Below are 23,203 nucleotides of genomic sequence, written 5' to 3' on the forward strand. Positions count from 1 at the left end.
AAATATTCATGAAATGATAGCCAAAATATTATAAAAAACTAGGGTAATTTTAATGATGAACGATGTCGATGTTTTAGACTTTTTCGTCGATGCATCGGCGATGTATCGCTCTTAAAAACATCGATGCTAACATCGATGTTTCATGAACGATACATCGATGTTTTGAAAACATCGATGTATCGTTTCATCCCTAGTTCTATGATATTGGTAAAATGGCTAGTTCAACTTTCAGGTAGAATGTTTGAATTTAATTCATATAGTAAATTTCAGCCTTTTTATAAATGAATTCGCAGATCCAGTACGTGTCTATAAGTAATATTAACAAATAAATGCTTATAAACCTTTATTAGTGGTTTTACGGTGGTTCTATTTTTTTGTTTGTGTGTGTGGGTGTTATTGAATTGAAATGAAATGAATACAATTCAAAATTGCTACTTTTTGGCCCAAGCCTGGTGGCAAATGGGTACATCGTCCTGAAAAGTATAATAGTCCTTGTTAACACACTTGTCTAAATTTAAGCAAATTGCCGATAGTTTAAATGATCAGTGAGATTTTTTTCAATTTCCATCCCTTCTCTAAAAAGATTTTTAATCTTATCTGGTAATACTCGGACAGAAAGGCTTTTATAACGAAATATAAAAAAATAATCGGAAAGCATGGTTTTCACACACTACACGACCCAAAATTTATTCCGAAGGATGGTTTTGTAATAGCTACTAGTTTGTGAAAAAAATTGAATTTTTATATCCTAATTTATAATACCTGTGTTTTTACGCTGCCTCCCCCATTCATTGTTTAGCCGCGAAATATAGGAATATACGTTTCTGGATTAACCCCGAAAGGAAGGTTTCTTAATTACTAGTGGTTTGTGAAAAAATAACAGTTTACAAATTACATCACAATATGTATGTATTAATGCAATCGCAGACATTCATTTTTTACCTGTGTTTTTTTTTTTTAAATTTTTGTTTATAGAGAACTTTAGTCATTGTAAGTGTTGTAATAATGAAATTTGTTTAAATGAGTATTGCAATTGTGAGGAATTTTTAATTTTGATATTCCAATATTATATTGGAATAAGGAATTGTATTACAAAACTTTTGTTTTGTTACATTGCATTTAAAGTACCGTACGTACTATTTTGAGTCACGTTGTAATGGACGAGTTTAATGAGAGGCAAAAATTTGAATAGAATGGGAGGATGTCGTTCATTTTCTTAGATGAATATGTGCTGCGCACTGAATTGGCTGACAGATTGAGTTTTGCAGTATTTCCAAGAAATTCTTTGATTACAGCCATTGTAGGTATATTGTGTGTTTGATATGGCTGGTGTTTAATGTATCCCAGTTTATCTGTGGATCCTGAAGGCTTGATCCTGATGGCATGATCCTGTTGGCTTGACCCTTGCTGTTTTAATTCAGTACGTTTGAAGAATCTGCACATAAAAGAAATTGTGAAATAATTAAGAATTATGATTGTAGATTGAAAAATTTCTTTTTATTCAATGTACAATCATAATTCATTATGTGACAAAATTTTACTTATGTACAGGATCTTCCAATGTACTGAATTAAAACAGCAAACATACCGGTAACGTACTACAGGATCAAGGCAACAGGATCATGCCATCAGGATATTTCAATGTACTAAACAAAAACAGCAAGCATCATGTTCCACAGGATCATTCCATCATGATCAGGCCTTCAGGATCCAAGGATAAACTTCATTATATGATACCAAAGAATTAACATATTTTTAATTCTCCATAGTTGGCTACAATTGTGCTAATAAAAGAGTTACACAATTGCGGGTAAACAATGAATGATGGCGTCAGTGTGAAAATCAGCTCCCTGTTATAATGTAAGCTTTAACCTGTTATTTTTCATGAAGCCAGTAGGAATTCAGAAACCGTATTTTCAGGGTCGTGTTTTAGGGACGTCTCTGGTACTTAAAAAACATATTTTCCTTTTTTATTTAATTTTCGTTCCTCGAAGTTGAGACATTCAATACTGGTTTAGTAAGATAAGCTACTATAAACTATTATTTTTCATAAACTATTAAGAATTAAGAACCATCCCTTCAAGGTAAATTCATTGAAGTGTGTAAAACCATGCTTTCAGTTTGTTTCCTTTCATTCTAAAAAGCCACTCTGTCTGAGTACTATTACTGCTTTCCTTCCTGTTTCTAGATTTCACCTCTGCTTCTCTGTATACCACACATTCGTCTGCAAAAAAGGGGCATGTCTCATAGTATGCCTTCTCTTGGGACATAACCATGATGGAAAAGAGCATGGACTCCGTAAAGTGTCCTGAGGCACCCTGAAGTAACCCTGCCCTTTTCCGATCACTCATTCGTACCCTCCACTTTCTGTTGGTAAGGAAATCTCTGATCCACCTCACCACTTTTCTATCCCTAACCACCCGCTGCACCTTTTTCATCACACTTGCATGTGTCTACTCATCAAGTGCCTTCTCGAAATGTATGAAACGGGCATCAATCTGCTTTCCCGTGTTGACTCTGTGTACCAAATCCTCCAGTAAGCCTGCCAGCTGCAAGTTGCCTCTTCTAACCCTGTGCTGCCTCTAATCCAGTCTGTGTCACAGTGCGATTACTCGTTCCACACGCTTGTGCGCTGTCCGCCCCATTACCTTTCCCACCACTGACGTGAGGCTTGCTGGATCCTCTTGCTACCGGGCTGAAGCCCAGTTGTAACAACTTTATTAGTTTAATAATAGATTTTTGAGTTATATTACTTTAGGCACGTTACGAAAAAATGATGAGATTGAATTTTTATGATGCGCACGCACCGCGCAAAACGATATTCATGAGATAAAAAGGCTACATAGAAATAAAAATTATTTATGTGCTTTATATTATATATGTGCTTTAATGATTGATATTGAATATTAATTCATATCATTGAAAATTTTTATTTATTTTCAATGTTACTGATAGAAATGATGTTTTGTAAACTTATATGTGAGGTTATGTTCCCGTATATATAATTTATTTGCATTATAAATTATTACATTATTATTTAGTAGATAATTAAAATTAATTAATTAGAATAAACATTCAGCATATTCATTGACTTTCATTACTAACATTTATCTTGGTTATTTTACCAAAATAATTAATTTGATACATGTGTGTATATTAATATTGATTACTCAGTATTTATTTAAATTTTCGAATATGATTGAATTTATACATTACCAAAAATATTTATAGTATAACTCCAGCCCTTTAATTATTTTTTTTTTCTGTTAATTATTTGAATGCAAAATTAAAGTTTTTTTTATTATGCCAAGTAAGTATAACTTCTAACACGCGCCCATTTTTTTTATTAGCATGCCTACTTTATAGACTTTTAACTGTTCTGGGGATTCAATGCCCTGAATTTTAGCGCAGATTATTAATCATGTTCATTTTTATTTTATTAGCAAAGTTGACGAATATGGATTTGAGCGCCCTGAAGATTTTGACTACGAAACGTACGAGGATTTCATGTCACATTACTTGATAGTGTTGGCGAAAAGAGCGAAGAAGTGGTCCGATCTAATAGGAGAAGGGAAGTCTGTGAAAAGAAGCTTAACAGTTAAACGATACGTAAGAAAAGGGATTCCTGGAGAACACAGAGGCCTCGTAAGTATTCCTGCTCCATGCCTTTATTTCACAGTCGTGTGCAGGGGCCGTGGAGTTGTCGGTTGTTGCAAATTCACGTTTGCTTTTTGCTTGTGAAAAACGTGGGAGTTCAGTTTAGTCAGTTGGTTAGCTCTGTGAATTTCTGTTACCCTACCCTCTTGCATGCCCTGCACCATATTTGCATCACATTCAGGTACGACCAGCACCGACAAGCCCCATTTCAGACGCATGTGGTAAAAAAAAAAATCGCTGCAAAGTTATGTAATTTAACAGAGTTTCAGCTTTTCTGTGGAAAAAAAAAAAACAAAAAAAACCATTCTTAAATAATATATTTCTCTCTTCTATTTTCTTCGTAACATTGCATTGTCAAACCCCTTCTGGATTCTGATAAACTCATTAGTTACGATGATGAGGTCAAGGGAAATTATAAGAGTACAAACGATCAAAATTGTGTGATTGTAGGGGGGTGTTGAAATTTTATTTATAATTATCAAATTCACTAAGATATACATTCCAGCAATTTCAATAATTTTCAGTGACTATATACTCATTTTTAATTTTCTTCATTACCCACAATTTCCTCTTTTCAAGGCTCTTTATAACGACATACCAATTATTCTAGAAGTTAGTCACTCAGAATAAAACTGGTAATACCTTCCTGGGGGAATAAATAAAAACAAATTTTTCTGACAAATCCATTTCTTAAAACATCAGTTTTACATATTATTCCTGTTAGAGCTATTAACCTAAACAAGCCAATCTTCACTGTTGTTGAGACCAATTAGAAGTGCAAACACCTAGCCAATGTCTATGTAAAAATACCATGAAAACACATAACTAATAAGAAACTCACTTTTTCATTGTCACCTTTCAGGGTTCAATCATATGAAAAACAAGGTTGCATTACACCATGAATTCAATGAATCATTAAATTAGCATCCAATATCACACAAATTCTTAGGTAATTTTTTTTTTCTCTCAGCTGCATAACATTACAAATAGCATTAGAACATTTTTGTTTTTCCATCACGATAAACCTAAGATTCTTATCCTATACATGTCCTCTTTTTGTGGCCTGAAAACAGTCAGTGTGGATTTTGTAAGTAATTAGCTACTGTCCTCGTTTTTCAAAGGAGTAGAAAGAAATGTCAAACGTGTCTGAAACATGTTTTATGAGAAGTGTTTACTGTAACTGATATGAGTTGGGTTTTTAAGTATCTGTTGATTAGGAATATGTCTGCAATTTTTTTTATTGTCTTACAGTGGTTTCTACATTTATTATCTATATTTATTTTTAAATGTGTATTCTTGCACAGCAAACTTTGAATTAATAGGTACTGGGTTGTATAGGCCTACTTGTCAATCTTATTTGCAATGCTTTTATTAATACTGTTTTTTCTAATAGCCAAATTAGGTCATTAATCCTGTGATTACTTAAAAAGTTTCCAAAGTATTGTTATCAAAAAGTTAATATTACATAAATAATTAATTGCTTTTGGGTCAATTTAAGAAATTTTTTTTATTTTTTATTTAAAACTTAGTCACTTATATATAATTATAAATATAATATGATAATTTTTCAACATGATTGTATAGAGTATTGAGTATAGTTTCTGGATTAATTTGATAATCATTGTATGGAGAGAATTGTTCAGTAACTGTGCTAAGGTAGTCACAAGTTCTGAAAGTGCGGGGGCGTTAAGGGTGATATTGGCTCACACTTCACACCTCTCATTACCTCTTTGCGCCAATCATCAAACTGGTGTGCAGTCTTCTCGTAGGTAATGCACCAATATGGGAATTTAAGCGGTGACCCTATCAATTTATAGAAGAATATTAAAGATAAAGGCCTTCTTCACTTCCCTATACCTCTTAAAATACATTGTTCTGAAATTTTTCATACTTAAAATAATCTGCGAAAACACCCATGTTAGCCTTTTTCACTGTCCAAAAAAAATACTACACGTTAAAGACAAAACCACAAAACAAAACTTTAAGAGAGAAGTTCAGTGGCTCTTGATTGCTGTCCGTAATATCAGACACTATCACAAAATCTTGAGTTGGTTTTGTAAATGACTGCACACAGTTTGACTGCCCAGCTAGGCGGCCATATTAACGAGAAGCATTTTAAACGACGCTTTAAGCTGCGGCCATCTGGGACACAACCGCTTGTTTTTTCTGAGTGATGTACAAGGTCTACCACGGGTGTAAACTGATGGTGTGTTACTAGGCAGGGTCGACCCATCCACTGTGCAAAAATTCAGCTTTGGTCAAAAATGTTTTATTTGCCGTGCTGCTGCTCTGTTGAGGTAGATGATGGGCGTCGCAACCTGGGGGGACGGGGGGGTACACTTCCCCTCCCAATAATAAAAGTATTCAATTTCGTGCCCTCCAATAATATATTTAGTTTCGTAGTTATATTAAAAATATGATTTCTGTGATATAACACATATGTTGCGCATGGTGCATTTAGTCCAATCGTGGTCTTGTGAGCACTTTTTAATTCAATCTTCGTGTAAAATCAAAATCAGGGGTACGATACCGAACACAGATAATGTTAACCGTGTTTTCACAAATTTGTTCTCTGAAAATATTTTTTTTTAGATAAAATAAACTATATATATTGCAACCAATTATAATTAGAATATTTAGGAAAGAAACATGCCTAAAAAACCACCTTTTCGCACCTTCAAACCCCAAATTTTCCCGGGGGAGGACCCCGGACCCCCAGGGGATGGATATTCCTCAAACAACTAAATCAATTGAAGTCCCCCCCAAAAAATACGTCCTAACGACACCCTCGGGCGGTTGCGTGGTGGCAGGTGTGGCTGACGGTGAGCGGGGCGGAGCGCCTGCGCGAGCAGCGGGGCCCCGACCTGTACCAGCGCCTGCTCAGCCAGCCCCTGGACGAGGACATAGTGGACACCGTGCGCACGGACCTGCCCCGCACCTTCCCGGACAACATCTTCTTCAGCGCGACGGCCGCCCACCAGCAGCAGCTGTACAACGTGCTGGTGGCCTACGCCCACAACAACCGGGACGTCGGCTACTGCCAGGTCACTTTGCCACCGGGTTCCGAACAGTCGTCGGCTACTGCCAGGTCACTTTGCCACGCGGTCCCGAACAGTCGGTTCACGTGATAACGTCACGAGAAAACATTGATGAAAAATTGCATACTTTTTTAAATTTTCAAACATCATTTTACAGTTTTTTTGCAAATTTAATTTAAATAATTTGTTTAAATATAATCAACGAACAATTAGTTATTGAAATAAACTGAAATCAAATCAATGTCAATAAATTGTTAATTTGAAATGACAAAATTGGACAAATATATAAAAAAAAATTTTAAATTGCGGCTTTTAAAAAGCTCGCCTTAACCTGTTTGATATTATAGAAGATTTTCTCAAACGGTGGTTGGCCGGTTCTTGCACGCCTGGCTCAGGCGAACGTGACAATGCTTTTTTGTGCGTGCAGCTGGCGTTCATCGGTTTATAAGATGTTATCACAACAAAAAAACCCAAACAACCAGGTTTTTGGGTTTAAACCATTGTTCGTTTATTTATTTCAATTATTTTTAAGATCAGCTATACGTATAGTTTATGTGGTCATTGGAGACTTCAGTACCCAACGACACTGTTCAGGGAAGTTGAGGAAGATAATCGCCGATGAATTGATGCTATAAGCACCCCATGTGTCATCATTAATAAAAAAAAAATTTCCAATTAAAGCCATACAACAACCCGCTTTCTGCCACTCATGTTGAATCAAAAAAGTTATAATATCAAAGAACTTAAGTCCAGCGAATCTGCACATCTGACTGGGACTTAACCACAAAAAGAGTATTTCCCCACGGGAGGAGGATTCTCCATAGAATGGGTGTGGAGATTTACAGTACAGTCAGGGATTTCTCACAAGAATGGGAATTATCTATTTAATATTGTTAATTTTAGATGATGAGTATTAAGCTGGGTATGATTGACAACTTATTTAGACAATTTAAATTATAAGATATTGATTAGTATGTAATTTATGGTACCTGTAACTCACAAGAAGCAATAATAACCATAGTTTTGTTGTGATTAGAGAGGAATAATTTAACCTTTCGTTAAATTGGACTGTTGATGAGACCACAGTAATACCTGAGGTCTGCTGATCTTTAGACACCGAAGGAAGACGCACCCTCTATAGCTAGATAAAAGATTTTATGGTTTTATTTTTATGCCAATTTCATTTTTAAAACAAGAGTTTTCGGTGTTATTTTTTTTTTAAGAACTCTGGTTATTCATAAAAAATAGCACCGTTTTCAACAAAAAAGACACTTTCTTGTTCAATGATGCTTTCTTCACCAAAACTTGGACTAATAAATACATCATATTCTTTTCAGTATAATAATTTGTAATAAGCATTTCTAACTATTGAGAACAATAAAAATAAATCAAGTAGTGTATATGCGAGTCTGCGAACTCACGCACAGTATCCGACAACTATGGGATTTGAGTGGCAACCATAACATTACATGGTGTAGAAATGAAGTTAAAGTTGTAATGCAAGTCCCTTGAGTGCGTCCAGTAATCTGTACTGGGTATTTCATGCGTAAAAATTGTTCTGAAAACACACATTTTAACCATTTTCACGCTACAGAACTACTCACTGGCCCTCAGCGTATTCGTAAAATCTTTTCATATACAGTAGCCACTCTGATATCTTCAGCAGCTTTCAAATTGCATGTTTTCTTCTGAATCTTTGCGCACCGTATGCATTTCCAGTTGGGCGGAGCCGTGAGTCGGAACATAAATCATCGAATCACTTCCCGTTAAGATGACCGGCTTAAACGTTCTCGTAACTCAACGAAGCTTGCAAGACATCTCTCGATATGGGCTGTTCAATATCAAGACACGACGTGATGTTACCGATGTGCAAAAAATGGACTTAGCATTAAGTGTAGTACAGGTCAAACTTGCCCCATTTCCTCCTTTAATCTTAACTAAGAAGGAAATTAAGCATTAACGTATTATGTTGTCCAATTCAGTTAAAATTTGCAAAAAAATAACGTATTTAACTTCCAGAAAGGAAAGGTTGAAATAGAAAGTTGTTATATGAATTATAAATGATCATGAGTGTAGTTGTTCTGTGATGTGAACAGGGCCGCAACTAGAGTCTCTGGCACTCGGGGCATGAATGGATTCATGCCCCCCCCCCCCCCTCTTTTTTTTTCTTTTTTTGCACATACCACACCAATAAAGCGGGGGGGTCCGGGGGCCCTCCCATGGATAAATGGTGCTATTTAAGCATTTTCCATACCAACATGTAACAGTTTCTGTGCTACCGTAACTTCCATGCACGAACCCACCGTGTCCATAAAGTAGTCCGTATAATCGCCAGACTTGTTCGTTAAATATGTTGAGACGTTGTGTTGTAAATCAGATCAGACATTTCCTGGCATGCAAGTTAAAAAAAAACTTTTTACCGGTTACCAGTTGCAGTAGGAATTACAATGCAAGCGATTTCGGCGCGCCCCCGCTTGCCCCCCCTAGTTGCGGCCCTGGATGTGGACGGTGAACGTGTGCGGGATGGGGTCGGAGGTGTGTGGAGCGCGCGTGTGTGTTGGCAGGGCCTCAACTACGTGGCCGGGCTGCTGCTGCTGGCCACGAAGAGCGAGGACACCACCTTCTGGCTGCTCAAAGTGCTGGTGGAGCACATCCTGCCCAGCTACTACACCCGCACCATGCAGGGCGTCATCACGGACATAGCCGTGCTGGAGGAGCTGGTGCGGTGAGTGTGCCGGCTCCTTCAGTCCGTTCGTGTGTGTCATTCAGAATTTTTTGACGTGACAACGTCTAATAAATCGATGAACGCCGGCTGCAGGCACGAAAAAGTGTCCCACTATGGATGTCCCACTACGGATGTTTCTGTTTGCTCATTGTACGCATGCGTGGCATCTCTCTTCATGCTCATTGTACACATGCGTGGCATCTCTCTTCCACTCGATTGGAACGACCATCGATTTGACTTTTCAATCATATTTTTGTCGTTTGAATTATTAATATTATGTAATTTAACGATCGTCCACCGATTTTCAGCACAATCGGTACGGTTATTTAAAAGTAATGTTGAATATTCAAAAAGGTACGTTTTGAACCAACAATGGTGTTTTACAGTTACACATAATAATTCAAATTACCTACAACCGGGATCTTTTGCACAATGTTTTAAAAAAATATTGTAACACCTTATAAATAAGTTTGGTGTATTTAGGATGCGTATTTGTTATAAAATAGAGTTATTAAAACGAAATAATATTATTCCCCTACTGTGAACAAAATTTTTATAAATGTATATATAACATCTGAAACTATCAATTATTAAATATGGCCTCATGGCTGAACGGTCAGCAGTGCTATCTTCTAAACGTAAGGTTGTCGGTCCGAATCCCGGCAGGTGTGAAATTTTTTTTGAACTTGTAAAAATAAATACGGTGCATGTAACATTTCAAAAGTAATAAATATATTTGAATAATGAATGCAAATAAAAGTAAATTTATTATTTAAATTGTACATTTCATTTCACTCCTTTGTATCCATACAAAATAGTGATAATTCAATAAAAATGATTCAATTTTATTCATAAAAGTATGCAGAGGTAGATTTTATCATACAAAAGATAGAAAAATTAAAAAAAAAAAAATTCTTCCTCAAAGAATATAATATTTTTAATGCCTAAATGGTTTGGTTGCAAAAACCTATTACGACTTAGTCTCAGGCCGAATATGATATTTCCTTTTCTTCTGGATCAATCATTTCATCAATGTTTTGTTATGACGTCGTCACGTTAAACTATCGTCCGTAAACCGACTTTACAGACAACCAATTTTTTTTTTGTTCATCTTATTTCCTACATTATAATTGGTAAAAGAAATTATTTACTAATTTTTAAATGTTGCATGTTGTGTGTATTGTTTTTGTTTTGTTGTCTTGTATTTTGTATTGTTTTGTTCTGTCAGCATGTATCTGTGTTGTTTGTATTCGTGCCTACCACCCAAGGCCATAAGCTGTAGGTAGGCATGCAACAAATATTAAATAAATAAATAAATATTTTATTCCTCTCAAAGCAACTGAGTTTTTAATGTTTATTTTTGTTTTAAATTGGCATATTACATTTATCTACAAAAAAAAAGTATGTGTTGTATAAATATTGGAGCATCAAATGAGAGTATTCTGGTCGGGAATGAAGTGCTGGAAGGCAGTTGGGTCGAGGTGGCGGTGAGGCGGACCGCGGACTGGTTGCAGGCTGAAGGTGCCGGAGGTGCACCGCCACGTGGCCGCCCTGGGGCTGCCCTGGGCCGTCATCGCCACCAAGTGGTTCATCTGCCTGTTCGCCGAGGTCCTGCCGACCGAGGTACGCGCCGGCCCGTGCTACCTACAGTAAACTCCATATTACCCCGCGCATGCCACGAAAAAAATACAGCACATAAACGTAAATCCGTATTTCATTACAAGTGAGCAAATTTTAACTCTGCTGACGAGTGTGTTGTGTGCAGTATACAGTAAAACATTACTGAAATATATTGTATGTTAATTATTTTATTTATTTATTTATTTAAATTGTTTACATGCCCACAGACAGTCTTGAGACTTTAGAGGTGGGCACGACACAAAACAAGTAAAAACAAACACTATCACAATAAATACAGACAGCACAGGATAAACACAAAACATGAAAACAGAAATGACATAAATACCAAAAGGACAAGATAACATGCCACGTTACTTAGCAAAATGTTAATTGCATAAATATTCAGTGAAATACTAAAATTTTAGCATCATTAAAAAAATTTTTTACTGTTAATTGTCACTTTTACTGTTACATAAATTTTTAGATTTTCAAATTGAAATTAATGTTCCCTTTGTTTTTTCCCATTTTAAGCTCTTTTTTCGGATTATCCGCGATTTTCACTATCCGCGGTGGCCCTGCCACTTGTTTTCGTGGATGATCGGGAGTGTACTGTACTTGGTGTTCCCAAATTTGTCGCAAACACCCACTGCTGTTCTCGATTTGTGTCGCTCCGTCATTTCGTACTCTGGTAACTATCACAGCTGATTCACCTGGTGTTGCAGGGGCTTAACCCAGAGCGGTGAGTCTTCATCTGGTGGGGAACGAGGTTAGTTTTTATCAAAATCTCAGGTAGACGGTGGTTACTGATGATTGTCCTCTTATTTTGGTCCAAGGTCAGTTTTTTTGTGCAAACTGCAGTAAACACTTTTCGGTTTGTGGAAGGGTTGATGGGGGTGGAGGTGGGGGGGAAGTGATGCACTGACTTCTGTGTTGCCAGGGTGCTCAGCACAGCGAACAAAGCTTCAGTGGCGCGAGGTAACTCCCTCACACATTGTCATCAGATCTGTGGCAACTACACCTACATGTTTCGCTCGATCTATGAGAATAAATATGTAACTTTTTAGCTGTCACATTATGGGACTGATTTTGTTACTGTTATATGAAATGGTAATATAAGTTCATGTATCTCAATAGTAACTGTTCCGCAGGTGTGTTTAGTCGTCGGGTAGTAAAACTGTAGCTATCACCAAACAAATATTCACCTGAATTAATTCTAGAATTCTGTTAAATTCCACTAATGAATTTACTTATGCTTGTGGGTGCCATTTTCTAACTAAATAATTTGAAATAATGTTTACTGTCTTAACAATAATAATAACTTTTGATGTGACTGAAACATTATTCAGCACCCAGGAAGTGTTGTTGTGTACGTGCGATCCAGACCGTAGCTTTGAATATATATACTGTATAGAAGTCGCCAGCCCAGGTTAAAATTTCTAATACGGTTTTGAGGTAGTTGGTTAATTCACCACCGCAATCGCCACCATCTCTAGGGCATCGACTTGTGGTGGTCCCTAGCGGACAAGTGTCGAACTCTTCAAACACCCCTTCCCCCTCCTGTTGAACGACCTTGAGCTGCAGTGAATGATAGGTGGGGGGTGCGGGGAATGACAGCGGGCGACAGTGCTGCGCTCTAACGTGTAAATAACAACTGAGACGATACAGGGCGTTACGGCAGCGCACTGCAGCGGTGAAGTTCCCAAGCTGCTCATCATACGCTTCTGAAAAACCTAGAGTAAATCCTATCCACTCACGACTTCTATCTGTATATATATTCAAAGACCGTAGCTAGCCGGTGAGGTGCAGCCGAACGTGCCAGCCAGGTGCCGGCAGCGAGGAGCGTGGTTCTTCCAGACGGTGCTGAGGATCTGGGACTGCCTGTTCTACGAGGGCTCCAAGATACTGTTCAGGGTGTGCCTGACGCTCATCAAGCGCAACCGCGAGTCGCTGCTGCAGTGCTCGGACTTCTCGTCGCTGGCCGAGTGCTTCAAGGAGATGGTGCGCGACACCCTGGCGCTGCGCTGCCACGACTTCATGCAGGTGCGACGGCCAGTCTTCTGGGCACGCGCTCGGAGCGTCGAGACAGATGAATACCGCATTTGCTCGCGTAAAGGCCCCGCCCGCGTGTACGCCCCCATTTCTGAGTAAAAAATTTAAAAACGTGTTTTTCTGGGTTCATCTGAGGGCAGGGCAGCTTGGCATGCGTCAAACAGCAAGCCATGTATTGTGAGCGGCAGTGATACGGAGACTGGTATTATAGTTTGTCCGCTCTCAGTAGGACTGTCGTGAGGCGTGACAGACGTACGCAGTTAGTCGTATCTCAAACGACATAAAGATAAAGAAAGCTAAACTCGCGCGCTTGTGTTGATGTGCGGTGTTGTCCGAGAAGAAGAGGGGAAGTGAAGGAGGAAGGGAAGTTGGTCTGGTTGGCTGGCAGGAGGGAGGTTAAGCCACGCCTCTGCCTCTCTCCCCCTCCTGCCACGTCGCTGCCTCCCCCACCCTCCCTCATTAGAACAAAGACGCACGACTTGCCAGTCGTTTCGCCAGCTGTTTCATTTAATCAAAATTTAATTGGCGTTTAAATAAGTTGTGGCGGTATTTCATTTTGCTTTTATTAAATGTTAGTTTTTCATACCTGAAAAAAAGATAAATCTATTTTTTCCTCCAAATACGCGTATAGGCCCCCCACCTTTTTCTTGGAGTCAATACGGTAGAAATGAAAATGTTTTGTTGTTGTTTCGCTGCGTAGCAAGAGGGTTTAGAGGGAGCATATTTGTTGGGTTTCTGCACAAGTGAGTGTTCACGCTGCGCAAGGAAGGAGTGGTGCAAGCCTCGAGCGGTGCTGAGCTCACAGCTTGAGTGTTGCACTGCCACACATGAAGGCTCTAACACATTGCGGTCTGGAACTAGTTGGTAGTTGATTTTTAAGTATTTTACAAAAAAGTTGTTAAGAAAGAGAACGAGAAGGCTACATACTCACATTGTATGCAAGAATTTTGTTGGTTGATTTTATAAGATTTGACTTGTCTCTGTTTTAACATTAGGAGATAGAAAAACTTAAGATATCTAAAACAATAATGTTCTCTGTTGTAGTTGTACTTTATAACCAAGTCCTTACATAATTGCAATAAAAGCGTATTTACCTAAAATTATTTGAAGGCAATACCCTCTTTTATCGCATTATCGTCGCACTCGCGTAATCGTCACACCTATATTTCAGGCCGTCAAAATTGGGATGAAAAAACTTTTCGCGTAAATGTTGCATTATGTTTATGGTCCTGCTAATAGATTCTGAGCGTTTTGTGTAGGTATTTTATCCGTATAAAACAATGTATTTAAAGTAGAAATGTAATATTTATTTGGATATTACCACTTATTTAATTAACGGAAAAATGAAGTCTGACATGAAAATTTTCTTTTAAAGAAGTTTTTAAACGTTATTACCTTTATCTTTTCATTTGCGTCATCGCGATGTACCACTTACAATTAGGGTTGTGCGAATGTTCGGTATACCGATACCGAAATCGAAATTTTGCTACTTTCATTTTCGATTTCGGTAAGAATTTCATCTGTCGAAGTTCGTTTTTAGCGAAATATTTCGAGCCAAACGAAAGTTCAATAGCTTACCGAAGTTCCGTTTGTTCTAGTTGAAAAAGAACTCGTAATTTAATAAAAATGTACAGTAGAATACCGGTACAATAACGTACCTTATTATAAAGTATATTTCACTTAACAAATTTTTTTTAAGTCCCCGCCAAAAATCGTATCTTCGCCATGCAAAACGGTTTCAGTTTAAAGTATCATATTTTCACTATAACGTAAAAATTCTACTAGTAGCGTGGCATTACTACACCAAAATTTACTTAAACTGGTAAATAAATTTCCAGCTAAATGATTAATGTAGTAGAACAAAGATACACAAATACCACCGCAACGTATTTTCTAACCTCTAAATTCTCAAAACAAAGTTAACAAACAGTTGCGCGCACAAACATAGATTATACCGTACGTAGTATGCGACGTGAGCAACACAACACCATTCGATACATCGAAAAACGGAAGTTTGAGAGAAGTATTAATTATTTAGACAAAAGTGTTACGCTACGCTAAAAATACTGTTTGATGTCTGTGCCGGGATTGTTTATTGTTATTGTTGAGTTTATTTTCAGGTTACGTTATTTAGACACCGCATTGTATTTGTGCTACAATATGAATGATCCTGGAGATAAAAAGAAACGAAAGCAATTCACGCTTAAGGAAAAAGTGGATATACTCAGAGAACTAGACAAGGGGAAAAAAGCAAGTCGCAGTTGCTAATACATATGGCATTGCGGCTCTCCTGTAGCAATTTTTTATATATTTTTTTTCTCTTTGTAAAGATATGTATGCATGTTTCAGTACTAAGTACAAAAACTTGAGGTGCCTGTAAGTACTTAGCACTGAGATTCTACTGTAATGTCTTTATATGATTTGCTTGTTATTACTAATAATGTAATAACATATGCAAATCATATAAAGACATTAATTAGAAAAAAGATTTCCATTAAGATTAATTTACGTGGTGATGAAAAAAACTCACATTAATGAAAATACGGTAAAATCATAATTTGAACAAACATGGCAGATAAAGTAAACAAAATTCAACCGTGATTACAGTAGGCCTAGGTATCAAAACAAAATCATGCAATATTTGAAAAATTACCTGATTCATTTGCTTTCAAACAGTAGTGTAGGTACTATATTCGTAAAACATACATTCCAGAACTGTTAGTACAGTATTTAGTATTTACCGTATACACATAAACAAAGAACGTACCTACTTTTATTCGCGCACAGCCAAACAAAAACATTGTCGTCTGCTTTATTTAAATTTTACATACTCTGACTGGCATATAAAATCCTCATAATATACAGCCAATTAGACAAAAAGGTCAACAAGTCACTGCGTGTAATGACCACTTGGCAGCAACCATTTGTTATGTTTTGTTTTGACCATGTCCCTTGCTTGCCTGGTCTACAGCTTCCTGAGCTAGCCATGTGTGACAGTGGTGCAAGATGGCGGCCGTTCCGCAGTATTCACGTATTTTTTCATCAGTACCATGCACGAATAAATATATTATCATAGACTGCGACATTACGACTGTAAAGGAAATAGTCTGTGCGCTGAAAGATCTGGATTGATTCTTGAAATTTACGAGTGACATGGGGCTGTGTTGTGTGGTCTAGGGCGGATGTTGATTATATTAAATAATATATATATATATATATATATATATATATATATATATATATATATATATATATATATATATATATATATATATATATATATATATATATATATATATATATATATATATATATATATATCAAAAGGTACCAAAATGATTTATGTAATAGAATTTATTACTAAAGAGCAAATTTTGGGGCACTTTTTTCTTTGTTAATTAAAAAATTTCGCTTAACTTTTGTTAAGAATATATTTATCTCATAGAAAAATTCATTTTCGTTTCACTTTCGCGAAACTTGATAAATTTTCTTTCACTTTCATTTCGTGTGGAAAAAGTCACTTTAGCACATCCCTACTTACAATAATGAAGCCAGCGCTAGTTGGCATCGTGTTTGGTTATGTTGCTTCCTGTATAGAGCACGCACACGTAGTCGAATATCGATATCTCGTCGATTCCTGCAACGCGCACTCTCTGTCAACTGCAGAGTTACTACATTTGATGGCCCGCACTCTTTCGTGGTAAATCTGTACTTCAACGATAGTTATGCGTTCCAACCCACGTTCGCGTCACAGTTTTGGTTTTTCTATTTAAAGTTAAAGAAAGTTTTTTGTTGCATGACATATTAATTTAAATTTTTCGGCATGCTCTTTTAAACTTCACTTTTTAAATAAATGTACTTTCCATGAATGGCTTTTGTTTTCATGAATAACTTTATCTAACAAAAAAAAAATTTCTCTCATAATCGTTGCACCCCTACTTTGCAAACTTGATTTTAGAATAAAATGTGCGACGATTATGCGAGAAAACACGGTAATAACATAAACTATTTTCTTGTGTGGTTGTCATCTGGTGTGAAAAATTCATACATTTTTCAGCAGTTAGACAATTTTTTTTTTAAATTATTGTTTTGCTTATTTTTTGTAGTTATGACCTAAAAGTGAGCGTGAAGACAATCTCACTGATTTGTACATGTGCACTTAAAATTGAATTTCATTCATGTATAAAAATTTGGGCTATTTATTTTATAAATAAATATGCCTCATTTTTTAAATCCCTAAGTCTTGGTAATAGTTTATATGTTTTGGTTTACATAAGCAGCATTTAAAATATTCATGCTGAGCTATGAAGATGAAAAATAAATGGGTATAAAGTTAAAGGACAGAACCATCTAGTCAAATTATAGAATTTAAATTAGACAGTAATACTGAAAATGTTTTTTTTTTCATTAGAAACAGTTTTTTGTGTAATTATAATTGACATACTAAAAAAATTCCCTTGCCTCTAAAATTTCATAAGTAATATAGATTTTTGTGAAAATAGTAGATATGAAAATCCATTTTCGTATTATATTACAAATTACAGTAATTGTTTATCATGAGAATAAATGTTTGAGTGACTTTTCTTACAAACATAGATTACATTTAACACACATTCAGTTAATGTATGTATTTTTAGAGTTTAGTAAATATTGTATTTAGTTTAAGGCTCAGTCTCATATACCATGTTTTTTTTTTTGTTTTTAATAAATACTTTTATTTAAGTGCTATACAATTTTTTAACTTAACACCTCCCTTGGTATTAAGTGAAAATTTTAAAAGTAACCCTTAAAAAAGTTATAAAAAAAAGAGTGAATCTTTTACCTCATCACCATAAATGTGAAAATATCTAACTTTGGTAATGAGCAACTTTGTGTTCTCATGCGGCAAAGAAACTTATAATACAAAACTCGGACACAAGGATTAATGTAGAATTCTTTAAAATAATGCAGAGCGTCATAAATATACGAAAAGTATTTATTTTAGGGAAAAAGTGTGACAATTTTTCCCCCTTTTTAAAAACCTGTTAAGAAGATGGTGATAACCTAACCTAACCTAACCCAACTTAACTCAGGGTAGATTGGACTAATTTTTATTTATTTCCTTTTTTTTTTAAAGTCTGCATTTGTTGACTAGTTTTGGAACAGTAATAATGCAGCTCATGTGCATGGTGTATGCATTGTAGATTAAAATAACAAAAAGAAAAGATGGTGCATTTTTGATGGACTTTGGCTAGTTTCGGAACAGCTACTATGCACTGTGTAAGCAAGTATATAGCCAATATTGGCTTCATTCTCGTATTCAGTTCCGTACGGCAATCTACTCAAACATACCACCATGAACAGGAAAAAGATAGTATAGAATACACATAATTTTTAATGGAAATAATTGACAGGTAAGTAATAAGTAATAAATACATTCAAATTAATGTCAGTTGAAAATAAAAAAAATAAAATTGAATTGTGACAAAAAAATAGAATAAAGGATAAATATGTTTAAATGCAAGTTACCTTTGTAAATCTTTGTAAAAATAACATCTGTGGTAACTTCACACGAGCTAAAACACTTCAATACATAATAATTGTAAATAATAAATTAATCGCGACACACTAAAACAAATGTGTGGGTGTGTATGTGTGTATATTTATATGTGTGTATGTTTATATGTATGTGTGTGTGTGTGTGTATATATAACTTGGGTCCGCCATATTTTTGAGATTTCCGAGACTTCCACACAGATGTGGCACCGTGGTTGTGCATTTCTGTTTATTCGACTTCTGTCCACCGTCCACAAAATGACTCCTACCAAATTCCCGTGTACAGAGAAAAAATAAATGGACGTGGCGTGTGAGACGGGGCCTTGAGTGTTTGGGAGTCGCAGTCAAGTGTTGCAATGTGCTCCCCCCCCACCTGCGCAGAGCATATTCCGGACGCCTGGCTCGCTGCCGTCCAGCCTGGTCCTGAAGCTGCGCACGCGGCTGGCGGAGGGCCGGTAGCTCCGGCCGCGCGCGCCGCCGCTCTTCTAGTCACCGCGCCCGCCGCGGCCCGGACCCGCTCTCCTCGGAACTGCGACTGTGTTTTAACAGCCACGTTTCCCTACGTCTACAGACAGTGTCGTGTCAGCAGCTTCCTGGATGTTACTGTTACTGCTGAACAAACGTGTTTGAAAACATCACACTGCAGACATTCTGTCAAATAAATAAAGAATTCTGCTTAACTTTTGCAAACGTAAAAGCTGTTTTCCCTTAGATATTTAACTTTTCTAAAGTATTTGGGCGTCTAAAATATACTGTGGTACCCAGAAAGATTTTCCTTTTGTTACATTTGTATGAGCTAACTTTGGTTGCAAGCAACTCACCTGTATCGAATCTCTGAAGTATGAAAACCACGTCCTTTGTCAAAAATATTGTATTCTTTGTACTTTGTCCTCTATGAGGGCACCAGGTTGACGGTCATTTGTGAGGTGTCGAGAGAAATGTAGGCCCGTGCGAATATTCAACATCACAGATATCCATGTGTATTTGATTTCAAATACTTAACACCGTGAAATAACTATACATTTTCATTTAAAGTGTAGTGAAGCATTTTCATATCTTGTGTAGTGATCAAATTGAGGTTAAAAGTCATTGTTATAAAATACAAATAGTGACGAGTCACAATCGTGCCTGGTTAAGATGATGATCGTTCCTTGCACGTACAGAAAACACTTGAAAAATATTCCATCTGAGATTCAGGTAGTCTGGTGTAAAGTTCTGTCAGTTTTCTTGAAACTGTAAATGTTTGTATTTAAATAAAAGCGTTTGAAATGAACTTTGGAGTTTGTTCTTCTCACATGGAAAATTACGTGACCATTACACGATGTGACAGATAGGAAACCCTCACTCACAGTCCTGTGCCTTAAGGAAAGGTCCCTAGCGTCCTCGTCATGCAGGTACGGAACATGAGGGAACTGCATCACAGACCGCTGTGGGCCTGCGTTGCACATCTGGGGCCTAAACACAAGATTTTGTGGATTTATTTTCAGGCCGATTTCATTTTTAAACAGAAGATTTCGGTGTTATTGTGTTTACTTTTTTATGAAATCTATTTATTAAAAAAGATAGAATATTACTGAGAAAATATGATAATTTAATGTTCCATGAAACTAATTTCTCCAAAACAGTGTCAATTTGACTGATACACGAAGCACACTTAATATAATGATATGTAATAAGCATGTTTAACTTTACTGAACAAATGAAAGAAATCTGTTAAGTGTTTCTGTGTTTGAGAAGGTCATAATTTAAAAATTAGTAACTAATAAAGTTGCAAGATTGAAGATAATAAAAATTTTTACCAATCTTTTTGCACCCATAATTTTAGGCAAAAAAAATCTATAATTTTCACTGTTAGGATACCTCTTGAATATGGGTCGCACCGTAGATCTGTCTACTGATGTTGATCCTTGGTCCTTCGTCTCTCCCCTCTTCGTCCTTAATGGTCCTTTTCCCCCCTCCCCTGCCCAAAGCACTATCTGACAAAGATATAAATGAAAATAATAATATGTATTTTTTATACCCTTCTTCCCTGCCCTTCTATTATTTTTTTCACCCATCCCATTTCCCAAAAGAGAGAAGGTGGCAAGTTATTTGTCAATTTTATTTTTTCAGTTCAATAAAAACAAGCACGCGTTTTACAGTGGTTTTGTTATGATTGAAATATTGCAGTAGAAAGGGTGGGAAATTTTACACAAAAGCAATGCTTGGACACAGTTGCTTCACAATAATCTGTCGAGATAGACATGTGATGATTGTGTATGGTGCCGGATCACGGACATGTACAACGATGAGAGAGGGAGAGAAGACCACAACAAACTCTGCTGCATGGCCACACACACTCAAACACAAACACACATGCACGCACGCACGGGCCATTCGTTGCTGCGAATATTAACCATAAATGTTTCAGATTATCTATTTTCCAATACAGAACAACCAAAACACAATGTCAAAGTGCTTTATCTTTTGTTTCAAAACTTAAAAACTGCATAGCCGCAAAGTATGAGTGTTGAAAATCATGTCAGTTTCAGTTGCAAAAAATACACACGAGCACACGTGTGCACATGGCAGGCATGCTTATTTCATTGCTACCAAGATAATGCAACACTGTAAAATTACAATTACTATACTCAATACGCCAATCCACTAATACACCATTCCCTTAAGTCTGAACTAACAATGTTTGTACAGTTACTTTTTTATTTAAATCATCATGTTTAAGAAATTTCTATTTTTTCTCTACATTTAAAACTTAATTTTTGATGTTGGCATGTCGCAACAGCACAATTTATTTAGTGGCTATATTCCGCCTGTACAGTTGCGCCCCCTGGCGAACCCCAGACACGGTTACGTACCTCGACTTTCCCGTCTCGAGACTAATGCAATGAGTGCCGCAGTGTAGGTCCAGGAGCACCAACTGCGTTGAGACTCGCTGGTCGTACCAGCGAAGTCTGGTCGAGAGTTGAGCAGGGCTGTCCACTGATTGTGTGTGTTCAGTAGCTCGAACTAGAGGTCTGTGAGCTGTAGTAATATTAACTATCACCCCTTAGAGTCACAATGTTACCACGTATTTCATTAAGGTCTGTAATAAGAATAATTGGGCATCTTCATATAATTCCCTAAACTATGTAAATTAATATCAACTCTAAGTTTTACTATTTATAATGTTTAATCAACCAAATTACATTGAGTTTTGTACTGCAAGATATTCTACATTATATACTTTCCTTATGATTAATACTTTATCAATATTTACAAACTTCAAAGTATTTTGCAGTAACTATGAGATACGTACATTCAATCGGTTGAATTTCATGATCCAGATCTTTCAAGTTTGATGACTTACATAAGGAAACAAATGAAATAAAAAAAAACATACGTATGCATGTAAAATTAGGTAGTAAGTTATCGCAAATTATATTTCATTCAACATTTCAAATCAAACAATTTTTTTTTGATTATTACCAATAGATATAGCAAGTGGGACTCAATGACAAAAATTTTTTGCCTATTATGAAACTAAGATTTTATTGAGAAATGTTGATTTGTTTAATGCAACATAATACATATATGCTTTTTTATATCAGAAATAATCTGTGTTGTTTGATTGATAGAAAATTATTTTAAAAAAATCCTCTGTTTTTATGTATGTAATCAGTTCGACCAAAAAAACAATTTTCAAAATTAACATTTTTTTGTTTAAGAAAATTTATTGTCATGTCTTTCATTTTATTGCATTTTACAGTTTACACCACTGTTAATGTTCTATAAATATTGCTCTATTATTTATTTTACTGTATTTGCATTGATTTTTTGTGAACTCCTATGAAATGTGAAATAAAAATTTTACTGTAAAATTAAAATCAATAAAAAATAATTTTGATTTTTGAGAATAATTTGATGTTCAATTCGAATAAGAAAAACAGGATTTGCAGAATCCTATTTCTAACTTGCAAATTCGTATATAAAGACAATTTGAGGTGGTAACACAATAACATAAGACCAGTTCACACTACAAGTGTCTTTACTAAACATTTAGAATTACAACTTTTTGTATAAATATACATTTTCAGGTCATATGCCTTAGTTACTTGAAATATGAGCTGCCTTACATTATTACAGACTTATTTTCATAGTTCTGTCATCAACGGCTTTCACTTTGTGATCTTTCATTCATGAGAGATTTATAGTTCGGAAGAAGTAATTACTTGGATGGTGTCTTCCATCGCAATGTCACACATTAACTTTTCGTAGTTTTGGCTAATACTCTGGTATAAAATTACATTGCATATAAAACAGTTTTTTTGGACACAAAACTAAGTATGTTACATTTGTTTTTTTGACAAAGTGTGGTACAGTTTTATGTTACATAATAAAGTTAAAGTACAATTTTTCTTATGGAATTTGCTTAGTAAAATGTTATAAATTCGTAGAACTACATTAGTTATGAATTAAAAAACACAAAAGTTGTCTTAGGCAACCACATTTAACATGGACAATTTAATTAAAATTGGATATTTAGTGAGGAGCTCTATGTTCAAACAACCAACTAATTGTTCATTTCATCATAATGCCCAAT

The 23,203-nt window shown here is 36.0% G+C and overlaps 1 protein-coding gene across 4 annotated transcripts; it reads left to right on the forward strand.

The window, feature by feature from the left end:
- The first annotated feature begins 176 nt into the window (after nucleotides 1-176).
- LOC134532086 (growth hormone-regulated TBC protein 1-A) lies at nucleotides 177-19,897 on the forward strand. Of its 4 annotated transcripts, none has more exons than XM_063368323.1 (7): nucleotides 177-232; nucleotides 3,444-3,645; nucleotides 6,468-6,701; nucleotides 9,260-9,420; nucleotides 10,935-11,043; nucleotides 12,895-13,080; nucleotides 19,006-19,897. In XM_063368323.1, the coding sequence occupies exons 1-7, from the start codon at nucleotides 213-215 to the stop codon at nucleotides 19,081-19,083; spliced, it is 990 nt and encodes a 329-aa protein (XP_063224393.1). In that variant the 5' UTR covers nucleotides 177-212; the 3' UTR covers nucleotides 19,084-19,897. The 4 variants fall into 4 exon arrangements, with proteins under 4 accessions (XP_063224393.1, XP_063224391.1, XP_063224394.1 ...); XM_063368324.1 differs by having other exon boundaries at nucleotides 209-298; XM_063368321.1 differs by lacking the exon at nucleotides 19,006-19,897 and having other exon boundaries at nucleotides 182-232; nucleotides 12,895-14,190.
- The last annotated feature ends 3,306 nt before the right edge of the window (nucleotides 19,898-23,203 follow it).

The sequence above is a fragment of the Bacillus rossius genome, chromosome 5 (genome assembly GCF_032445375.1).
Source record: "Bacillus rossius redtenbacheri isolate Brsri chromosome 5, Brsri_v3, whole genome shotgun sequence".
Lineage (NCBI taxonomy): Eukaryota > Metazoa > Arthropoda > Insecta > Phasmatodea > Bacillidae > Bacillus > Bacillus rossius.

Excerpts from the sequence above, each read along its gene's own strand:
- LOC134532086 (XM_063368321.1), top strand. The coding sequence starts at position 213 with ATGGCTAGTTCAACTTTCAG. Across the intron at positions 3,646-6,467 it reads CTGGAGAACACAGAGGCCTC|GTGTGGCTGACGGTGAGCGG; the intron begins GTAAGTATTCCT and ends GCGTGGTGGCAG. Across the intron at positions 9,421-10,934 it reads GTGCTGGAGGAGCTGGTGCG|GCTGAAGGTGCCGGAGGTGC; the intron begins GTGAGTGTGCCG and ends GACTGGTTGCAG.